The 18,785-nt window shown below is 37.9% G+C and overlaps 1 protein-coding gene across 1 annotated transcript in view; it reads right to left on the bottom strand.

The window, feature by feature from the left end:
* hcn4 (hyperpolarization activated cyclic nucleotide-gated potassium channel 4) overlaps positions 1 to 18,785 on the bottom strand; it is a 120,614-nt gene that overhangs the window by 48,143 nt on the left and 53,686 nt on the right. The window contains exons 3-4 of the mRNA XM_087793399.1: positions 7,072 to 7,233; positions 193 to 411 (exon numbers count right to left, since the gene is read on the bottom strand). Coding sequence (XP_087649525.1) covers positions 193 to 411; positions 7,072 to 7,233 — 381 coding nt within the window. The remainder of the gene's footprint in view (positions 1 to 192; positions 412 to 7,071; positions 7,234 to 18,785) is intronic.

Raw genomic sequence — 18,785 nt, 5'->3', positions numbered from 1 at the left:
CAAGCCCCGCCATTAAAAAACACTTTCTGGACACTTTGCTGTTATTGGTCAATTATCATCGAGGTTCATCACCGCACGTCATCAACGCAGATGTGTGGCTGTTTAATAATTGTACCTCCACCTCAGAGCCCCCCGACGAAAAGAGAAGACGAAACATAACATCCTCAGAATCCCCCCAAAAAACTGTCTTACCTTCTCTTGGTATTGGCGTCGCGACGAGTCCAGGGACTGGATGAGCGCGGTGGCGTGACCCACGAACATGGCGTAGCAGGTGGCGCCCACGATCATGCTGAGGATGGTCAGCCACACGTCCGTCATGCCCACCGGGGGGTACATGCCGTACCCGATGCACAGCATGTGGCTCATGGCCTTAAAGAGGGCGTAGGAGTACTGCTGCCCCCACGTGTCGTTCTGGAGGAGAGGGGAGGAGGAGAGGGTGAGTCAGGGTTTATGGGGGGCTACCATTTGGTCATAAAGGGTCGTTAAAGGTCATAAGATGAAGAAATAGATCCATTTGCAAGGGGAACATTTTGGGGCGGAAGCCTACGAGGGAGCCCTGAGAGTCGCCGGACGAGGACACTGGAGGCTCGCATGACAGAAAGTAGGTCAGCTACTTGGGAGGAAAAAAAAAAAGAAAGATTTCTGTGTGAGTTTTCTCATTTGTAGATAAATTGCTCCTTTTTTTTCCCCGAGATCCCGGTGGTAGTTCAAATCAATATCAACTCCATCCTGGGGGCGACGTCTCCAAATTGCTTTCAAGCCTATTTCCGCGGCGAAAGAAAAATAAAATAAAAGAGATGAAGTTTTTTTTTTATAAGTGAAAAGGTAAGAAGTGATGACACGAGCAGAGGTAACGCGGACGAGGCTACTGTAAGAAAACGTCTTTTAATGATTCTAATCAGGAAGCAGTCGAGCGCGACCGAGTCTATTAATGCCTCACAACAGCCTCGTCTACCTGCCATTGTTTTCGGAGCACGCCGGCAGCTTCCCATCAGTGTCGGCCCTCGGGCTTTGAATTAATTCAGGGAGATATATTTGTTGTTCTGTCACTTTCGGGAATCGCTCTTCTACGTAATGCAATTAATTAGACGGCGTTTACGGCGTGGAGGAAAAAAGGAAACACGGTTTGGATGGTAACGCATGATCTCGCTTGAAGATCGTTTCCTGTCCTTCTCTGGATCGGCGACGCTGAGGAAGTCCAGGGACGAGTCTGATGAACACGCGAGGAGAGGGAAAATATAAGAGAGAATATTAATAAACGTTCAAACGAATCAGTGCCGCTTCTGTGAATATGGCAGTTGTTTGTTCGAATGTAGACCATGAATAATTGGAATTCTTTATTTTTTGACAGTTTTTTGACAGTTACAGTAGTGGAACAGCAACGCAAATTAATTTTTGTTTGTTGTATAATGAAGGCATTTGGTTTTAAGATCAAAATAATTAAATGCAAGCTTTCATTTCTGATTCGAAATCACGAAAAACGCTGGGGAATGCAAGAAAAATACATAAAACAAAATTTTTATTTTTTATTTAGAACATTTTGAGCCACCGTAGCGAGCACGAATGACTGCCTGTCCATATGTGTGTAACCCATGCTAGGCTGGAAACTAAAATATGATTATTTTTCAAATGTCCTGATATTGCATTTATGCAGTTGAAAGTTGGCGGTTCAATTCCCGGTTAGGTCAAGTATCCTTGTAGCGCTAAATGCTAATATTCTAGGACGCTTTGCCCAAAAACATCGACGGCAGTGAGGAACGTCAAAACTTGTCCTTTTTTTCACTACATATAAATTATTTGAACATAAGATAAAGTAAATAATAAAAAAAACTTGGGTAGGAGGCACTAAATATCGCACCCACATTACTTATGGTGCCAAAATAACATTGAACTCCCATGATTGACCCGGTGTCCTCTGATTGGTCGATACAATTCTGTGTGTAGATGATATGTCTGAGGTGCTATGTCAAAAGGGATCACCAGCTACGATCGGTTGGCTGGGCGGCAAAGCATCATGAGTGATTTTCACGGCTATATTATTGGTTGTTGGGACGAATGGCACTTCATATGCAACTCATTTTGCAACTTGAAAATATGTGTTTATAATGTTAAATAGAGGTTTTTAATTAAAAATCAGATTTCAATTCATTCAAAATGTAAACCCTGCAATAAATGAGTGTAAAATGTAAAAAAAAACATGTATATAGTTCAAAGAATATCAATAAAAAAGCTCTTTCTTTATGTAAACTCAGCTCGTGTCCTCTTCTCACATGTTACATGATCCATCAACATTAACATTGCAGCAACAAAGTCACTTAAACATGTTTAAATATTGAGCTCCGGGGTGAACTATCGGCAACACTACAAATTTAATCGGGATTAAGCACCACTTGGACATGACCCGTCTGTGATGCAGCTTCATGACTCATTGTGTATCACCCGCCCGTCATCCTAGTCTTGAATTCACTTCAAAAAAATCCTGTCATAATGCAGACAATCTGTATCTTGATGAGCCCGAGTTAGGGTTGTCTTTAATATCCTACTGGGATCTTTGAGAGGACCTTGTTCTGTGACTTTTGTGTCGCTGAGACATTAAGAAAAATCCAAACTGAGCTAAACTGTGATGCATCTCCAGAGACAGCGCTTTGTAACATCTGTCGTTCCTTGTGATTAAATAGGAGGCGTACGAGACAAGTGAGAACGCGTCAGCGAGGCAGCGAGGCGTGATGAACCAAATACATCGTACCTTAAGCGATGTCGCTACTCGTGTGACATCTGCTCCGGCACGCAGGGATGAACACACAGCTGACTTAAAGCGGCTTCGACTCACAGTTTTTGACTCGTCGGAAACTTACTTTACATTTTCTTGTCAACAACGAACCAGACGTACACGATGCATGTGACATAAAGTTATTCTTACTTAATCCCCGCCATGTTGACTTGTTGTTGGTCAAGTGTGTGGGGCCATTCGACGACCTTGAGAGGACTTTAATCGGCCAATGGTCTCCTAAACTGTGTTTGTACGACATAAAGTAAAATCTTCCTCAATGTCACGAGAGCTCTTCAGGACAAGATCAATGAGTCCGATAAAGGAACTTGTCAATGCTAGAGCTTTGAGTGTATTTGTTTGGCCCTTTGAGTGTATTTGTTTGGCCCTTTGAGTGTATTTGTGTGGCCCTCATGATCATGAAATCATGTAGAAAAGTTTCTTACTGCTTATTCTAGTTTGTATTTATTTGTATTGCTCCTTACAAGTTTGTGACTGCTCTAGTAGGAGAACTCACATTTCCCCATCTGCGTAAGATGGAGTCAACCGACTTCCTCAAGAAACATATTAAGGCCTTTTTATTTGTGCTTTTTCATAATTTTCTTGGTGCTGTTGTGTTTTTCTCGATGTCGTCTTGACCCTATAAAGCATGTATTTTAACTGTGTATTGTTCTTGTTTGTTTAAGTACCTTGTGACCCTGGTCTGAGAAAGACACTTCACAAATGATAATAACTTACTTACAAGTTCAACTAGAATTCTCAAAAGTTCTTTCTTTTATTACTTTTTACCTCTTTTTTTCCCCGGTCCTCAAACTATTTAAATTGATACTAAAAGTAATTCATAAAAAAAAGTCTGTCAATATCATTAAAAAAAAGGTTTATAAATTACTGTTTAACACAACGTGTTTAAATTCATTTTATAATGTAAGATCATTCACAATCGATTATCTAAAATAAAACGTTGTATCGTTCATATTTTGGCTCCTCACAACAGTTTTATAATCTAGATTATAGAGAAGAATATAAGTGGCCTCCTGTCTGTGACTAAGGTCTCAATTTTTTGTCTTTCTTCCGCAAAACTTCAGCAAATGTGGCCCCTCCCTAAAGAAAATTATGGTTTGATTGTGAAAATCTTAAATATTTAGTGTAAACTAATATAAAGCACAGAGTAAAATTAAGATTAACAATGAACAACAACAAAAAAATTAAATGGGTCAATATTTCTAAATAACAGGGAACTAGACTAGTTCCAATGTATTACAGATCAAAACAAATTTTGTATTTATTGTCAGAAAAAATCTAAACATATTCCATTAATTTGTATTTTGTGATTCATTGTGAATATTCTTTTAAAACACACTGATTTTATACCTTGAATTTGGTTCAAATACTTATTGATATCACCGTTTTTTTAGTTGTTTGTAAACAGAACAAGAATACATATTTTGTATAAGTGTTAAGAGTAACTAGTTTACACAGTTAATAGTTTATTAATTGAACACAATGTTAGTTCAAAACAACAAGAGGTTGGTATTCAATGGGTATGAATACCAAGTGAATTAAAATATAATATATATGTAACTGTATTAGCAGCTTTTATTTGTTTGCAATCATTTTATATTCCTAACCATTTTTGTGCTAATTTTCAGTGTTAAACAAAAATGATTAAAGTTTTTTTTATACTTAAAATACTAAAAATTTAACAGAATGACTTAAAGAGTCGTTTCATTTTCTAAAACGACTGAATAAATTTTTAAACTTTTCCGATAAACCCTTTTCAATACCTTCTCTTATTGGACGGAAAAAAAAAAAATCTTTGGAGCGAGCGATCGTACGCGAGCTTCCGCACACGTCGACCTTTTGACCTTGAGCAGGTGTGTATTGGAAAGTCATCAGTGAGGTAACCACTGGAGCCGGCTACGTTCACTCCGGGTTAAATACATGTTGATTCATGAGGTTGTTAAGAGCGTCCGCGGATGTCGGATCAATCTTTCCTCGCCTTAAGTGCCCCCCCCGCCGCCCCCTCGCAACACCTGACAATAAATCACCTTCCCTTGTCTCCGCGGGAACGGTTTACATCAGGCCATCGCTGAAGTGATTCATTCACATGTCAGGTGTGCCGCGCCGAGTTTTCCATGAATAAATAAAGAAGTCTTGAGTCACGCTTTAAGGGAACACGGCGAGGGACGTTTAGCCTTAAATGAAACGATAAAAGTCTTCTTACTCACAACTGGCACAAATAACTCAAACACAAACCTTTACGTCGCCCACAGGAAAACTGACGGAGCAGAATGAGTTTGTGTTGGATTTTGACTTTTATCCTGGAATATATCGAGGGAATGAGTCAATTTATGACCTATTTTTCGTGATGTTGACAAAAGAAAAAGCTGTAGAGATCCATCAGTGTCACATATGATTATATATTATTCAATAATTGTACAAAGTTTTCTGACACAAGTCTAGTGTGCCTCATTTTATGTTTCCCCTACAATCTTTTTATTTTAACTCTCATTATGGTCACATAATGTTAAAATTTAAACAATTTCCTGAAAAGAAAAAAATCACAAAATCACTAAATGCATGTTGTTTCTCCGTGGACAGCAGAGGAGGTGAAGAGATTTATAGCAAAAACAAAAACATTTTAGCTTTTACTCTGCAGCCAGAATTCTGAGCCGCTCTAGTAGAAGAACTCACATTTCTCCGATCCTTAAAACTCTGCACTGTCTGCCAGTTTCTTTCAGGATAAACTTTAAAATTCTGGTTCATACTTTCAGATCTATTCATGGTCAGACCTTCCATCAGTGATCTGATCCAGACTTACATCCCAGCTCGGGCTCTGAGGTCTGTGGATCAGAATCTACTGATGGTTCCTGAACACGGTTCCGGACCAGAGGAGAGAAATCCTTCCAGGCTGTTGCTCCTAAGCTTTGAAACGATCTCTGTGTTTGATGATCTACTGACTCCTTCAAGAAATATCTGAAGACGTTTTTATTTGTTCAGCTTCTCCAGTTTTATCTTGATTAATTAATTGTTTTGATTGTTTAAGCGCTTTGTGACCCTGGTCTGGAAAAGCGCTGTATAAATAAAAATTACTTACTTACATATACAGTATATTATTAATTCATTTTCAGGTTTTGTGCCAGTGGTTTATGTTTGCCTATTTTTATATTTTCTCTTACGATCTGAATGGCTTTGTGTTTTTGACACATTTTTCATAATTGACAAAACCTACAGAGAACAAAAATTCCTGATTTTAACGGCTCATACCTGCAGGAATGTTTAAGCGTCACAAGTTTGAAATCCACTAAATGTCTTTGGTTTCTCCGAGGACATCAGAGGAAGTCAAGAGACCAGATGTTTAAGCAAAAACAAAAACATTCAGATATTACGGCCCAATACCTGTAGATATATGTAAGTGTCACTCATGTGTACTTGTCATGAAGCTGGACTCACTGGTGACAAGAGAGGAGATCTCTGGACAAACTACTGTCCATCAAAGATGATGAAATCATCCTCTGAACACTGTCATCAGTGAGCAGAGAAGCAGATGGAGCATGAATGCTCCTCCCATGATGCAACACTAAGAGCATCAGGGACACATTCATTCCTCGTATTATTAGGCTGTTTAATTCTGAGTTTGCAGGAGTGAAAAGATGATTCCATGTTAATCTTTGTATTCTTTTCTTCGCTATTTTTCTTTGATCTATGTTCTCTATATTTAGATTGTATCATCTTGCACTTTCTTTTTATTGCACTTTGTTCTTGTTTTAATGAATCTATTGTCTGTGAGTGCAGGGAAAAATAATTTCTCCAGAGGGATCAATTTATTTATACATATAGTTTTCTATGATTTGATTGTGATTTCAAATAAAATGCTGAAATCTTGCAAGGGAAATTAAAATAAAAAACCTTGTTGTGTAAAACATTTGTACATAAATATTGAACATAAAGGTAAGGAAATATAATATACATATAGATATATATAGATATATATGTTTATAATATATATAAACTAAGGCACAACTACGTTTGCTCTTCATTGACAGTTTCCTCGCTCATAAAAGTCTGAGATTATCCAAATAAAAAAAATTAATCCTCGGTTCTGTAAACTAGCTCAGAAGATGAAAATTGAATAAGGTGTGTTAACACGTCAGATGTGTGTATTTGATTTGGGGCTTAAAGTGACGGATCTGACAGTCTTTTCCCAGGATGCAACAGGGTTTTAGTACAGTCATTACGGGGGAGACGATGGAGGAGATAAGACCGCGCCGTAATCTGATCCCAACAGGCGGAGAAACACTTACCACCATCTTGTTTTTGGACACCCAGCAGTCGGCGGGGAAGTCCTGCAGCATGGGGACCAGGAACTGCAGGCATCCGTCCCAGTGGCACAGCAGCAGCATCATCCCGATCAGGTTGACGATCCTCACCATGGCGCTGGCCAGGTCGTAGGTCATGTGGAAGATCTGCAGACCGGAGGGAAAAACAAACGGGGGTTTAGGCATCAACATGTTTCAGGCTTCGGTGTCGCAGGAGCTTGTGGCTGCAGATGGTGCGGCTCAGACCGGCCGGGTCCGCTGGGGACCCGGGGGGGGCCGACTGGGACCAAAGATTTGCTTCCCCTGCTGCTCCAAACACTCTCTTATCATCCGCCACTCAGCTCGGAACAATAATGAAACGAGCGTATAGGTGGCGTTCGCCAGCGCCCGTTAATCCTAAAGATAAATATGCTCGTAAGACGCCGCGGGTCTTGTGTTGATTTTAATGGCCTCAACCGTTCAGAACCTCTTAATCCCACTGAAGACCGGCGCCGGCCGCGCCAACCCTTATTAAAATCCACTCAGTGGCTTTTAACGGCGTCCGCCCGAGAGACGATATTCAATCTCTGCTTGTTAGCGGCGACGGAGACGGAGCGAGCGGGTATTCCAACATGCTAAACCGAGACGGACGCCATGAATCTTCTTAACTTTAAACGCTTCGTCTCGTCAGTGTTTCTCCATAATGTGGTCCATTTTTCTACGTCTAGAACCGAGGTGTCAGTCACGCCAGGGGCCAAAATATTTTAGCAGTTGACAAACAAAATGTATATTTCAAATTCAAATCTCACTGATTTTCCACTTACCCTCATGTCAACCAAGGGTTTGGATTATTTGAGGATTTTTACATATATTTTTTATATATATATATATATATATATATATAATCATTTAAAAAAAATCGAATTTAGAAAATGTATCTTTGAATTATTGATCTATTGTTCCTAGAAAAATGTTATTAATTCCAATATAATAAATAATAATAATAATACATTTAATTTATATTGCACTTTATATTTGACCTCAAAGTGCTACACAGTAGAACAAGATTAAGATATTTAAAAACAGTACAAGGCTAGACTATAGGATTAAAAACTAGGTCTCAAAACAAAACTCGTTGTACAAAAGGATAAAACAAGATTAAGAAATTTAAAAACACGACAGTAAAAAGTTAGACATTTAAATAAGGTATAAACTGTTCTTAAAAAATATAAACTGGTGGCACTTTCATATCTACATATGATTTGTTGACTGATGATTTAATAGGCATCAAATTAATTAAATATTTCATTTGGAAAACATGTGTTTTAATTATTAGCATTAGAATATCAAAGCCTAATTCAACATTTTCAAAATAGAAATTATTGAATTAAAGTATAAAATAAATAATACATTGCAATAAAAAAAATCTAACTTGAAACATTTGATATTTAACCATTAAATACGATGACGTAACTGACATTTTTTCATAGTTTGAGTCTTTAAAAAAAAAAGGCTGGGTGATAAATACAAAAAATACAAGAAAATAAAAGCAAATCTTTCCAAAAAAATGGAGAGAAACTAGGAAAATGTAGTTAATGATGAAAAAATAAATATAATATATAAAAACACGGTTAAAAAAAAAGAGAGGGATCAATCTTTTTATGAACGGTTGCCGTATCTGTATCCATGTTCTTACTTCTATCATCATGATGTAGGTACACAGGCTACGGAGTACATTCGTTGTACTTTCGGTCTATATTGCTGTTAGCGTAAAATACTGACTTCTTTGATTTTATTTCCGGGACAGTATAATACAAGAGGGTTAAATGTTTTTAAGTGTCTTTTTGGACGAAGATGAAGACGAAGAAAACTGAGCTCCAGTCGATACATTAAAATGAACAAACATATTTGTCTATAACTCCGAAAAGGGACAGATTACTCTGAAAATAATCCCAACTCTTAAAAAAAATGAGCGAATTTGAATTTTGGGTGAACTATCACTTTAAAAAACACATTTTCCTGAGTTCATTCTCAATATAGGAAGTTTTTATTTCCAAGGTTGCTGTACATAACCTTAGTTCTGAGCTAGCTAAAAGACCTTAACTAACAAATAAATTGCTAAATTAGATGAGCATTAAGGTCAGTACAGTGAGGGAATGTGTCATCATTTAAACAGTCGTAGGGTTGCTTTTCAAAACTAGCGGTTGTCGCTAAGCTAAAATTGCTCGCGACACAGTTTTGTCTCCAGATCACGGAACTTTGCTTTTTTTTTTCCCTGAGCCAAAACAATTATTGAATCTTGGAAGATGTTTTGGATTGTTGGCTCTGACAAGAGCTCCTTGGCTGCGGTATGTTCTTCCATAATGCTTTTCTAAGTCAACACTCAATTTGTTCACAGCATTTTTTCCTGGACAGTGGGTTCCTCCCATATGGACTTGATCAGGAAGTCTTCAAGCAGAGTGCCAGAGGAACCAGATGGTGCTTTATGTCCACGTGGATCAACTGAAAGCGTCTCTATTATTGAACCAGGCGTCCAGGAGTGTTCCAGAGCAGAGGCTTTACTGCCATGACTGGAATCTTCTGAGTCCATTTCAACAGTTGGTTCTCAGTGGGCAACAAAAAAACTTACAGAAGTAAAAAAATAACTGTAGTTTTAACAGTGGCGGGCCGTGCATTTCACTCATAGGCCTTCAGTGGCGCACATTTGAATGAATCCACCTCTCAATAACTACTTTCAGGTTCTTTATACTATTAGGGATCTGAGCGTGTACTGTTATAGGTCAATAAGACGTTAATCATCAAATGAACATCATTATAAGAAACTGAATCAAAATATCACTCCCACTAGTCTGTGTGGTTTCCATGGCCACGACACACAGGCTCTGCATCACCAGTACCCCCCTACCCCCCCAAAACATACACACACACACACACACACACACACACACACACACGCACACACACTCACACACACACAAGCACCACTATTGATCTCATAAAGCGCAACATTATTAAGAAAAAAAATGCATTTACTCACGTAGTAATAAATAAATCCTTTTAAACTTGTGAAAGACTCGTCTCGGAGTTAGCATTACTTTCTTAACAACGTCCAGCTTTTCTTGAAAAGACGAGTCTCAGTGCTATCCAATCAGAGGACATGAACGTGTCACCTGTTCAACGCGTCCAGCATCGTGGAAGCTTTAGCTTTTAACCATTTTAGTTCTTCACATCAAGGATTAGTGAGATATTAACGGATCCAGGACCGACAGAAGCAGAAACCAAGACCGTATTTCTTCTTAAATTCAATGTATAAACGAGAACACACGTGTCAGAAAGCACGAGCGTACGAGAGAACACATTACAAACGTGTTAATTCAAACTTTTATTCCTCTGTCGCGTGAACACGTCGACACGTGTCGTGGTTCGTGTGCATCTCCTGGGTGTGGCGAGTGCGTGCAGGGAACCAGGGTTTGCTGAGACCAGTGTTTGTTCCGGGACAGAGCGAGCGCTGATGCGGCATCAAATCACATCAAATTGGCTGCGTCGCTCCACGAGCCAGAGCCAGAGGTGTGTGCAGGGAAATGTGAGCCAGATTTTCTCAGAGCGGACGGAGAAAATCCCGGTGACTCTCACAGAAGCCGACGCACTTTTTAGCCTCCATTGTCACATCACACGGGGAAATGCGTCGTGATCTCACGTTGATTTTTCTGTTTTGAATGGTTGAATTTTAGAATTTTAAAAGTGGAAAACATTTAATTAAGCATTGAGTTATTATTGGCAATAATTGAATTCAATATTATTTTAAATACTGAAAGTTTATTATATTGTTAAAATTGAATTAGAAAATAAGAATATTTAAAATAAGGTGGCAACGTTTTACATTTTATTTTAAAGGCTACACATTTTTTTTTAATTTAAATTGAAAAATTTGAATTATTGTACGAGGATTTTCAATTTTATGTGTACCAAGTAAAAATCGTACATTTTAAAAATATTTATAGGCTTTTAAATTCCAATGTCAAAATTGTGGCATTTAATTAATAAAATATTGAATTAAGAAAAAACGTTTTTGAATATTTGAAATAGGAATATAAAACTTTAAATATATGTTTAAATAAATAAAATTGTTATATGAAATGATTAAATAATTATATTCAATTTAAATAATTTGAGCTCTCGACATATAAGTAGTTGAATTTAATTATAAAAATTCAATACAAATACAAAATCCAATAAAAAAAAATAAGTTTTAAGTTTAAAATGTGGAATTGAACCATTTAAGGACACTGATTTAGTCTGTTTTGGAAATATTTTTAGCCATTTAAATTCCAATGTAAAAATCGTGGCACAATCACAACAACTTTTAATTTATTTAGGAATTAATGAGATATTGAATTAAGAAAACAACACTTTGAAATTATTGGAATTAGAATATAAAACTTAATAAATATTTTAAAAAAATGTTTTAATCTGAAATGATTGATGAATTATTATATTCAATTAAAAATAATGTAAACTTTCAAAAAAGAAATAGTTCTATTCGATTATTGAAAAAAATATTCAATACTTGTTAAAGTTAATGTTAAATTTAACCATTCAATGACACTGATATATTTCAATAGTTTATAATAGAGTATTTTAAAAAAGCTTTGGTAAACAGAAAATGGAGAAAGAAAAGCTAAGGGAAGAATAGTAGTTTATTATACATAAAAACATGGTAGAAAAAAAGAGCTGAGCCAAAAGACAAGGATATTGTACCAATAGCCACATCATCCACTATGTAAAATATAGGTACAAAATGTAGAAAAAAAATAAGAAAAAATGTAATTAATTAAGTAATTAGCAAAAAATGTATAGCATGACTTTCAGGACTTTGTTTTGTTTATTTTATGGTAAACAAGTGAACCTTTGGAAACATAATTTAGTTTTGTTTTTATAAATAATAACCGTCATAAAATATAAATATTCTCATTCAAATCAAAAACTTTTTCACTGCCATACATGCCAACATGTAGTTGTGGCGGCAGCACAGAATTAAATATGGAAATGAGATATAAAATGTTTAATGAAATATTATCATATCAACAAAACAAGCTGACTTTAGTTTTGTTCAAAGATCTTCTGAAACAGTGAGCATTAACTCCACACAGTGTGTGAAATTCAATTATTAGAAAACCCTGGAAAAAGGTCTGTTTTTCTTTTGTATTTAGATGCGAAACAAAAGCAGACGTCGGCTCCACCATCTCTCTGCTGCTCCACAAATGTTTCTCCACCTCCGGACACAGACGGTTGTTTATGTGATCAAAGATGCAGCGTAATGTGATGTCAAATGTCCTGCAGGAGCCGCGCTGGCAATCCATGACATTAAAGTGTTGAATTCATTCCGAGAATATTAATAAATCATGCGACCGCTTCTCCATCTCCAGCGCTGATCTATTTTTCATTCGTCAAATCGTCCTTCTAGAAAGGAAAGAGCGGCTTTTGAATGTGGAGCGACCGGGCTCCAGTCCAAACGAACCTCGGGTTTTCAGAGAAGATTCTCAGAACATTTACCTCAAACTTCCATTCATTCTTTTAAAACTACAATAAAATTGTTTAAAATATGGTATATATATCTGTTTGATACCGGAGCTAAATAATGAAGATGATAAACAAATTTCATTCATTTCATTGTATTAATCTAAGTTGCATTTTTATTTTTTTTTAATCAACTTTTTTATCTTTCATTTTATTTTAAAATGACTGGCAATGCATGTTTATTTATTCTTATTCTTTTATGGTTTAAAGTTGAACTCCTGCTCGAAAATATGAATGAAAACTGACACAAACTCATGGAATATAAGCTCCAGATCATGTTGTGATATAATTTTCCTAAATTTAGAGATTTTTGTCAGTTGAAGGAAACAGTTTCTGGTCAGTTTTCTGCAGTGTTGAACAAGAGACATGTCTTTGTCAAATACAACACCCAGGTTTCTCAGGCTCAGTTTGACAGACTGACCTAAGTCACCCAAGTACTGACTCAACCCTGGAACCTTATCATCAGGAGCAATAACCAGTGATTTAACTTATTGTTTGATTTCTAGCAAACAATTGACTAAGCTGTTCAGCCTCTGTTGCTCAGTTGGATCAAAAGAGCAGTAGAGCTGGATGTCATTAGCAAAAATGTGAAAAGAAACATCAGGAAATCTGATTTGAATGATTTTACTCAGGGGAACCAAGTACAGCAAAAATAAAAAAGGGCCCAGAACAGAACCTTGAGGGACTCCACACAACAGCTCTGCTGATTTAAACTTGATTGGCAGATACACTATAACTGCGCCCAGAAAGATATGACGAAAACCACTGTAACACAGAGCCAGACAGTCTTCATCCCTCAGTCTTCTCAAACTCCTGTATTTTTCTTACGTGTCTCGTCATTTTAAAGTATATACTTTAACTGTGTATATAAATGTTTTTGATTCACTTTGTGACCCTGAACTAGAAAGATCTTTACAAAAATAACCTTTACTTACTTACAAATAATAGCCAGCCACAATAAAACAATTTAAACTCAGTAGACACTGAAACTCCAAACTCCCTTCGTCTCACTCCCTCTCAGTGAACTCATCACTGCTGCTGAGTTGATTGGTTTGTGACGAGTTGTTGTTCTGAGAAGCAAATGTAACTTTTGATCCTCCGGCGGAAGAAAAAAGGTTTGGGGTCCAACTGTAGCTCTGCTGTAGGTCTGAAAAACGAAATAATAATGACGAAGCCACGCATGAGCCGTTAATTGTTTTGACAACAAGTTATGTATCGATAGAAACCGTCTTTCTCCGGACGTCTCCGATGTTTTCTGACCAAAGACACACTCCGTGTCCTCCAGCTTCGAGCCTGATGCCCTTGAACGCATCATTGTCGGTGATAATCTCAGACGGGCTTACGTCGTCTGAGGCGCCGACGACTCTCTTCCCCGCTATCTCGCGTGACTCATTAGCATTCTCCAGTAACCCCTGCCGTACTCCCAGCACCGTCGTGCCCTGGAAGGACCTCCGGCGCCAATAAAAGCCTTTGCGAGAAAAAACCGTCACAGGGAAACGCCGCCGAGCTAATCTCCCATTTGTAACCCAAACTGCACTGTCACCGGGCGCGAGGTGATTCCCACTATCTCGGGCGCTCGGCTCCTTCTCAAAAGACGCCCCGGAATAAAAGAAAGTTTCCCGTATTGTTCCCTGAGATTGGGTTTCTTGAAAAGGATCATTATTCCGTCACAAAAGAAGCCGAATCTGCTTCCCTCTCTTCTTCGGTTTGCTCTCGTAAATGAGGGAAAAAAATGGTCGTCACGTGAAAACATGTCTTCGCAGGAAAGAACACGCGGCGTTTCTCAGGATGATGGATCGCACGCCGCCGCCTCTTAATTGATAGGAACACCGGGCGAGCGCGGCGGCGTCCACGTAAACAAGGCGAGCGGGTGATTGATGAGACGCACAAGGAGGCGACGCCACGCCATCTCACCAAGGGCTTGTGGGTATTTGCTCCCTCATTAGGGATCTCCGGAGCGAATACCAAGCAACGCGACCTACAGTAGGTCAACGGCGACGCGGCGGTTTCGTAACGGCCGTGACAGGAGTGTCGTTTCGTAAACGGCTAACGTGGGAAAAGCCACTTAAATCGCAGTTAATCCGGTGCTGGGAGGCAAAAATGGAGCGACGAGTGTAGCACGGATGGACGGAGGACAGCGACTCTAATCATCTCTAAAACAAAAAGTAGGTCAAATTAAATCCAAACCAGCAACCCGAGTGCGCCCCTAGTGGTTTCTATTGGTATTGGTAAAAAACCTGATGACAAACAAGAGATTATCTTTAAGGACACAAAAATGAATTCCTGATCCAAAATGTAAAGAAAAAGATGAAACAATTTGTACTCGGTTAGCATTTTACAAATTCCATTTCCTGTCAGTTCAGTTGGGCGAAGAGACTTCCTGTTTCTCTCTAACAGAGGCGGGACGGACTCGACCTGGACCTTCTTCTCCTGACGTCTTCCAACATTGAAACGTCCGAGACATGCAGCAGACGCCGGGACGTGGATCTTCCTTGATGCTGGTACAAGATCTCGCTCATGCTAGTTACCTCATGGTCTTCTAAGAACAAGGGGTCACCAAGCTTTTTGCAACTGCTACTCCAGGAAGAGTTGCCATCAGTTTGGTACACACTTGTGAAGTAAGGGCTACTCGTGGTACTGGTCCCCTCTGACCCCCCCCTTTTATAACCATGTTTTTGGTTCTCTTGGTTACTATACACTGCTATTTCCATCCATTTTATTTATTCTCTTTCTGTGTAGCTGGTTTTGACTTCATCGGTTTGGAACTTTTTAGTTTAGTTTTTAACTGTGCAACGATGTATCATGAAGTTTTTTACTCCTGATGCTGTATCGATTTTCATTAGCACTGTATCGATAATTCAATTAGTTTTTCACCTTAAAAATAACATTTTATTTTATGGTTTTATTTCAATATTGTGTGCTGCAATTAAACCTCCGGCCACTAGTTGGCAACATTCGTCATTTCCTCTCCTGCCAGAGTAACAACAAAACCAGCGAAAAGAGTGAAAAAGAAAAGATACACCGGAGTCCAGCAGCTTTTAAGCTTTATGTTTGGACTCATTTTGACTTTAAAACAAAGTTTAAAGTTAAATAAATGAAACACCGACAGATACTGGATGTTGTTAATGCACTTTCATTGATAATATAGGTTTACATTTGTTGTTCATATCTTGAGAAGCACTTTCCTACAAGCACTTTCACATTTGATTAGAGAAAGTATTTGCTCAATTATTTGTCGCAAAAGCCAGAAAAAGTGTTAAAGAAACAATACATCCTTGTACGTACAGTATCGCAAAACATTGCAATATATCTTGTCATACGTATTTCTTGCCAACACAAAGCCCTACTTGAATATATACCTTCTTTACCCTTTTTTACATCACAATTATTGTGTTTTTTTCTTTGGACATTGATCAACATTTGTGACATATTGAATAGACACCATTGAAATGAATATCTATAGAATATATGTATTTGTTATTGAAGAATCCTAATTCTTCAACGGTATGAACTGGATTTAATCTATTGTGTTTTTTTTCTTTCACAAAAAGACATTTTATATTCAGATTCTGTGCAAAGCATCAGTCGTAAAAACAACTAAACACAGCATAAACCCAAAGATTCCTTATGAAAAGAAGACCTTCATGAATAGTTTTTGAATTTAAAGAGCTTAATGTAAATGTAAAAAAGTAGCTCTTGACTAATGTTAGCAAATAGCAACACCTGGAACTTTCCCAAATTTGTTATTTTATGGTGAATATTTCTTATGGTATATTAACACCCAGAGAGAAATATAAAGAAAATATAATTGACAACGTTTTCCAAACAGTCCCTGTAGAAATATAACAATTGTAAAAGAGAAGAACACTTGAGAGAATAAGATGAAAAGATGATCACGAACGGTGATGAAAGTCATAAAAATCTGCGTCGTGTCTTCAGGACAATGAAGTCCACACACATCTGCCGACTCATCCTCGCCAGACGGAGGCGAGCGATCCAGGTGAGAACGGAAGCGTGGACCGGTTCTGATGGAAAGTGTTGATGTGGTCGAGGCATCTGGTGTTTTGTGCTCGGGCTGCTAATGAAGATAAATGCTTGTCATGACGGCGACTCAGTGGAGAGACTCCAACGCTGTCGCAACAACAACAACAACAACAACAATGAGAGGAAAAAAATACTTTCTTTTTCCATATTTAAAATGAATGTTCAACATATAACCCTAATAAATATTTGACCTCTGAGGAGAAAATGCATCAAATTCATCACAAAGTTGTGAGTATATTATTTAAAACTTTATTTAAAAAAGGAAAAACTTAATTGCAACAAATAAGACTCATCGAGAAGTATTTTTCTCAATATCTTACATAGATTAAAGTTTATTCATCTTAGCCATTTTTTTTAAGAAAAGTCATCACTTCTTTTACTAAAATATATTTTTATATTCTTTTTTTTCATCTAGGCATCTCATTTCCATACATTAATTGACTTTATAAAATATACATTACTTTGACTTTATAATTCTGAGTCTAACAGCAGGAGTGAAAGGATGATATTATTCTATGTTAATCTTTGTATCCTTTTCTTTGCGTTATTACATTTGATCCATGTTCTTTTATTTGCCCTTTGTTCTTTTATTTGCACTTTGTTCTTTACATTTGCACTTTGTCATCTTTATTTGGACTTTGTATGTTGTCATCCCTTGGTCTGTGTTCTTTTTATTTGCACTTTTTCATCTTTATTTGACTTTGTATGTTATCATCCCTTCGTCTTTGTTCTTTTTATTTGCACTTAGTTCTTTACATTTGCACTTTGTCATCTTTATTTGACTTTGTATGTTGTCATCCCTTGGTGTTTGTTCTTTTTATTTGCACTGTGTCATCTTTATTTGACTTTGTATGTTATCATCCCTTCGTCTTTGTTCTTTTTATTTGCACTTAGTTCTTTACATTTGCACTTTGTCATCTTTATTTGACTTTGTATGTTGTCATCCCTTGGTCTTTGTTCTTTGTATTTGCACTTAGTTATTTACATTTGCACTTTTTATTTGCGCTTTGTACTTTGTCATGCCTTGATGTTTGTTCTTTTTTTCACCTTCTTGAAGTTTTGGTTCTAAAATACTCTACTGGCTTCATTTTTTCGTTAAAACTTTAACTCGAAACATCCCATTTTACAGTTCAGGATGATTCATTTTAACATCCCTGACATTTGATTTGTCCGTAATATCAAAATATTTTGTTTGATTCAAGTCTTTCTAAAGAATGAATTCCAAAAAACTTTTAAGAATTTGTAAAAATTTGTCATCGTTTCATCTTTTTTTTTTCCCCACGTTCTTAAAAATCGACTTCTTGAACCTTAAATTCTGCTTCAGTTGAATCATCATCTTATTAAAACGTACTTTCTTACAACCTCATTATGTTCACCCGTCACCACACGTTGCGTCTCCAGGAGACAAAAGCGAGACGAGCAGCAGAGTTTATCGACAGAATCAATCCGGCGCCGCTCACTGCTATTTTTAATCATCCGCCATGATGGGCGACGGAGGGATTGGGCCGTGAGCAAGGGTTAGATTTCTCACTAGAAATGCCTTCCCACCGAAATGTCACGCTCATGCAAGCTGTCATTGGGGGGGTGTGGGGGGGTCGCGGTGCACGTGGAGAATAAGAAGTAGGCCTGGGAGTGGACCATGGGGAACACCCTTCCATCATCTGTCTAAGCAGGCCTGGAGGGCTGGCATCACAAAAAAAACTCGCTCATACCCAGATGTGCCGGAATTTCCGCGTCATAAGAGCGTTTTTAAGCAAACGTGCCGCGGGTATTGGTATCGGTGGCGGCTCGTTCGGGAAAACGCCGGAGAGCTGTCACCGTCGCGGCGACGCTTCATTGTGCCGCTAATAATAGCTCATTAAGTCCATTCTTCCCGCCTTCCCTTATCTGTGAAGGACCGGTCCCTGGCCGAGGTAACGGGTCAGCGGGCGAAGGCTTATTAGAGGGTTTTGTCTCATTGAAATATTGCTCTGTGTAGATTCACCGGGTGGAAATTAAACCCACTTCGTTTCCGCGTGAAATGGCCGACGACACAGAATCACCTTGAGAAGATTTACTTTGTTTCCGAACTTCAATTGAATCACTTTAGTCGAGGATGA

Source organism: Callionymus lyra, chromosome 6 (assembly GCF_982586985.1).
Source record: "Callionymus lyra chromosome 6, fCalLyr1.hap1.1, whole genome shotgun sequence".
Classification (NCBI taxonomy): domain Eukaryota; kingdom Metazoa; phylum Chordata; class Actinopteri; order Syngnathiformes; family Callionymidae; genus Callionymus; species Callionymus lyra.
Note: the sequence above shows the minus strand (reverse complement) of the source record. Positions and strands in the feature narration are given on the sequence as shown.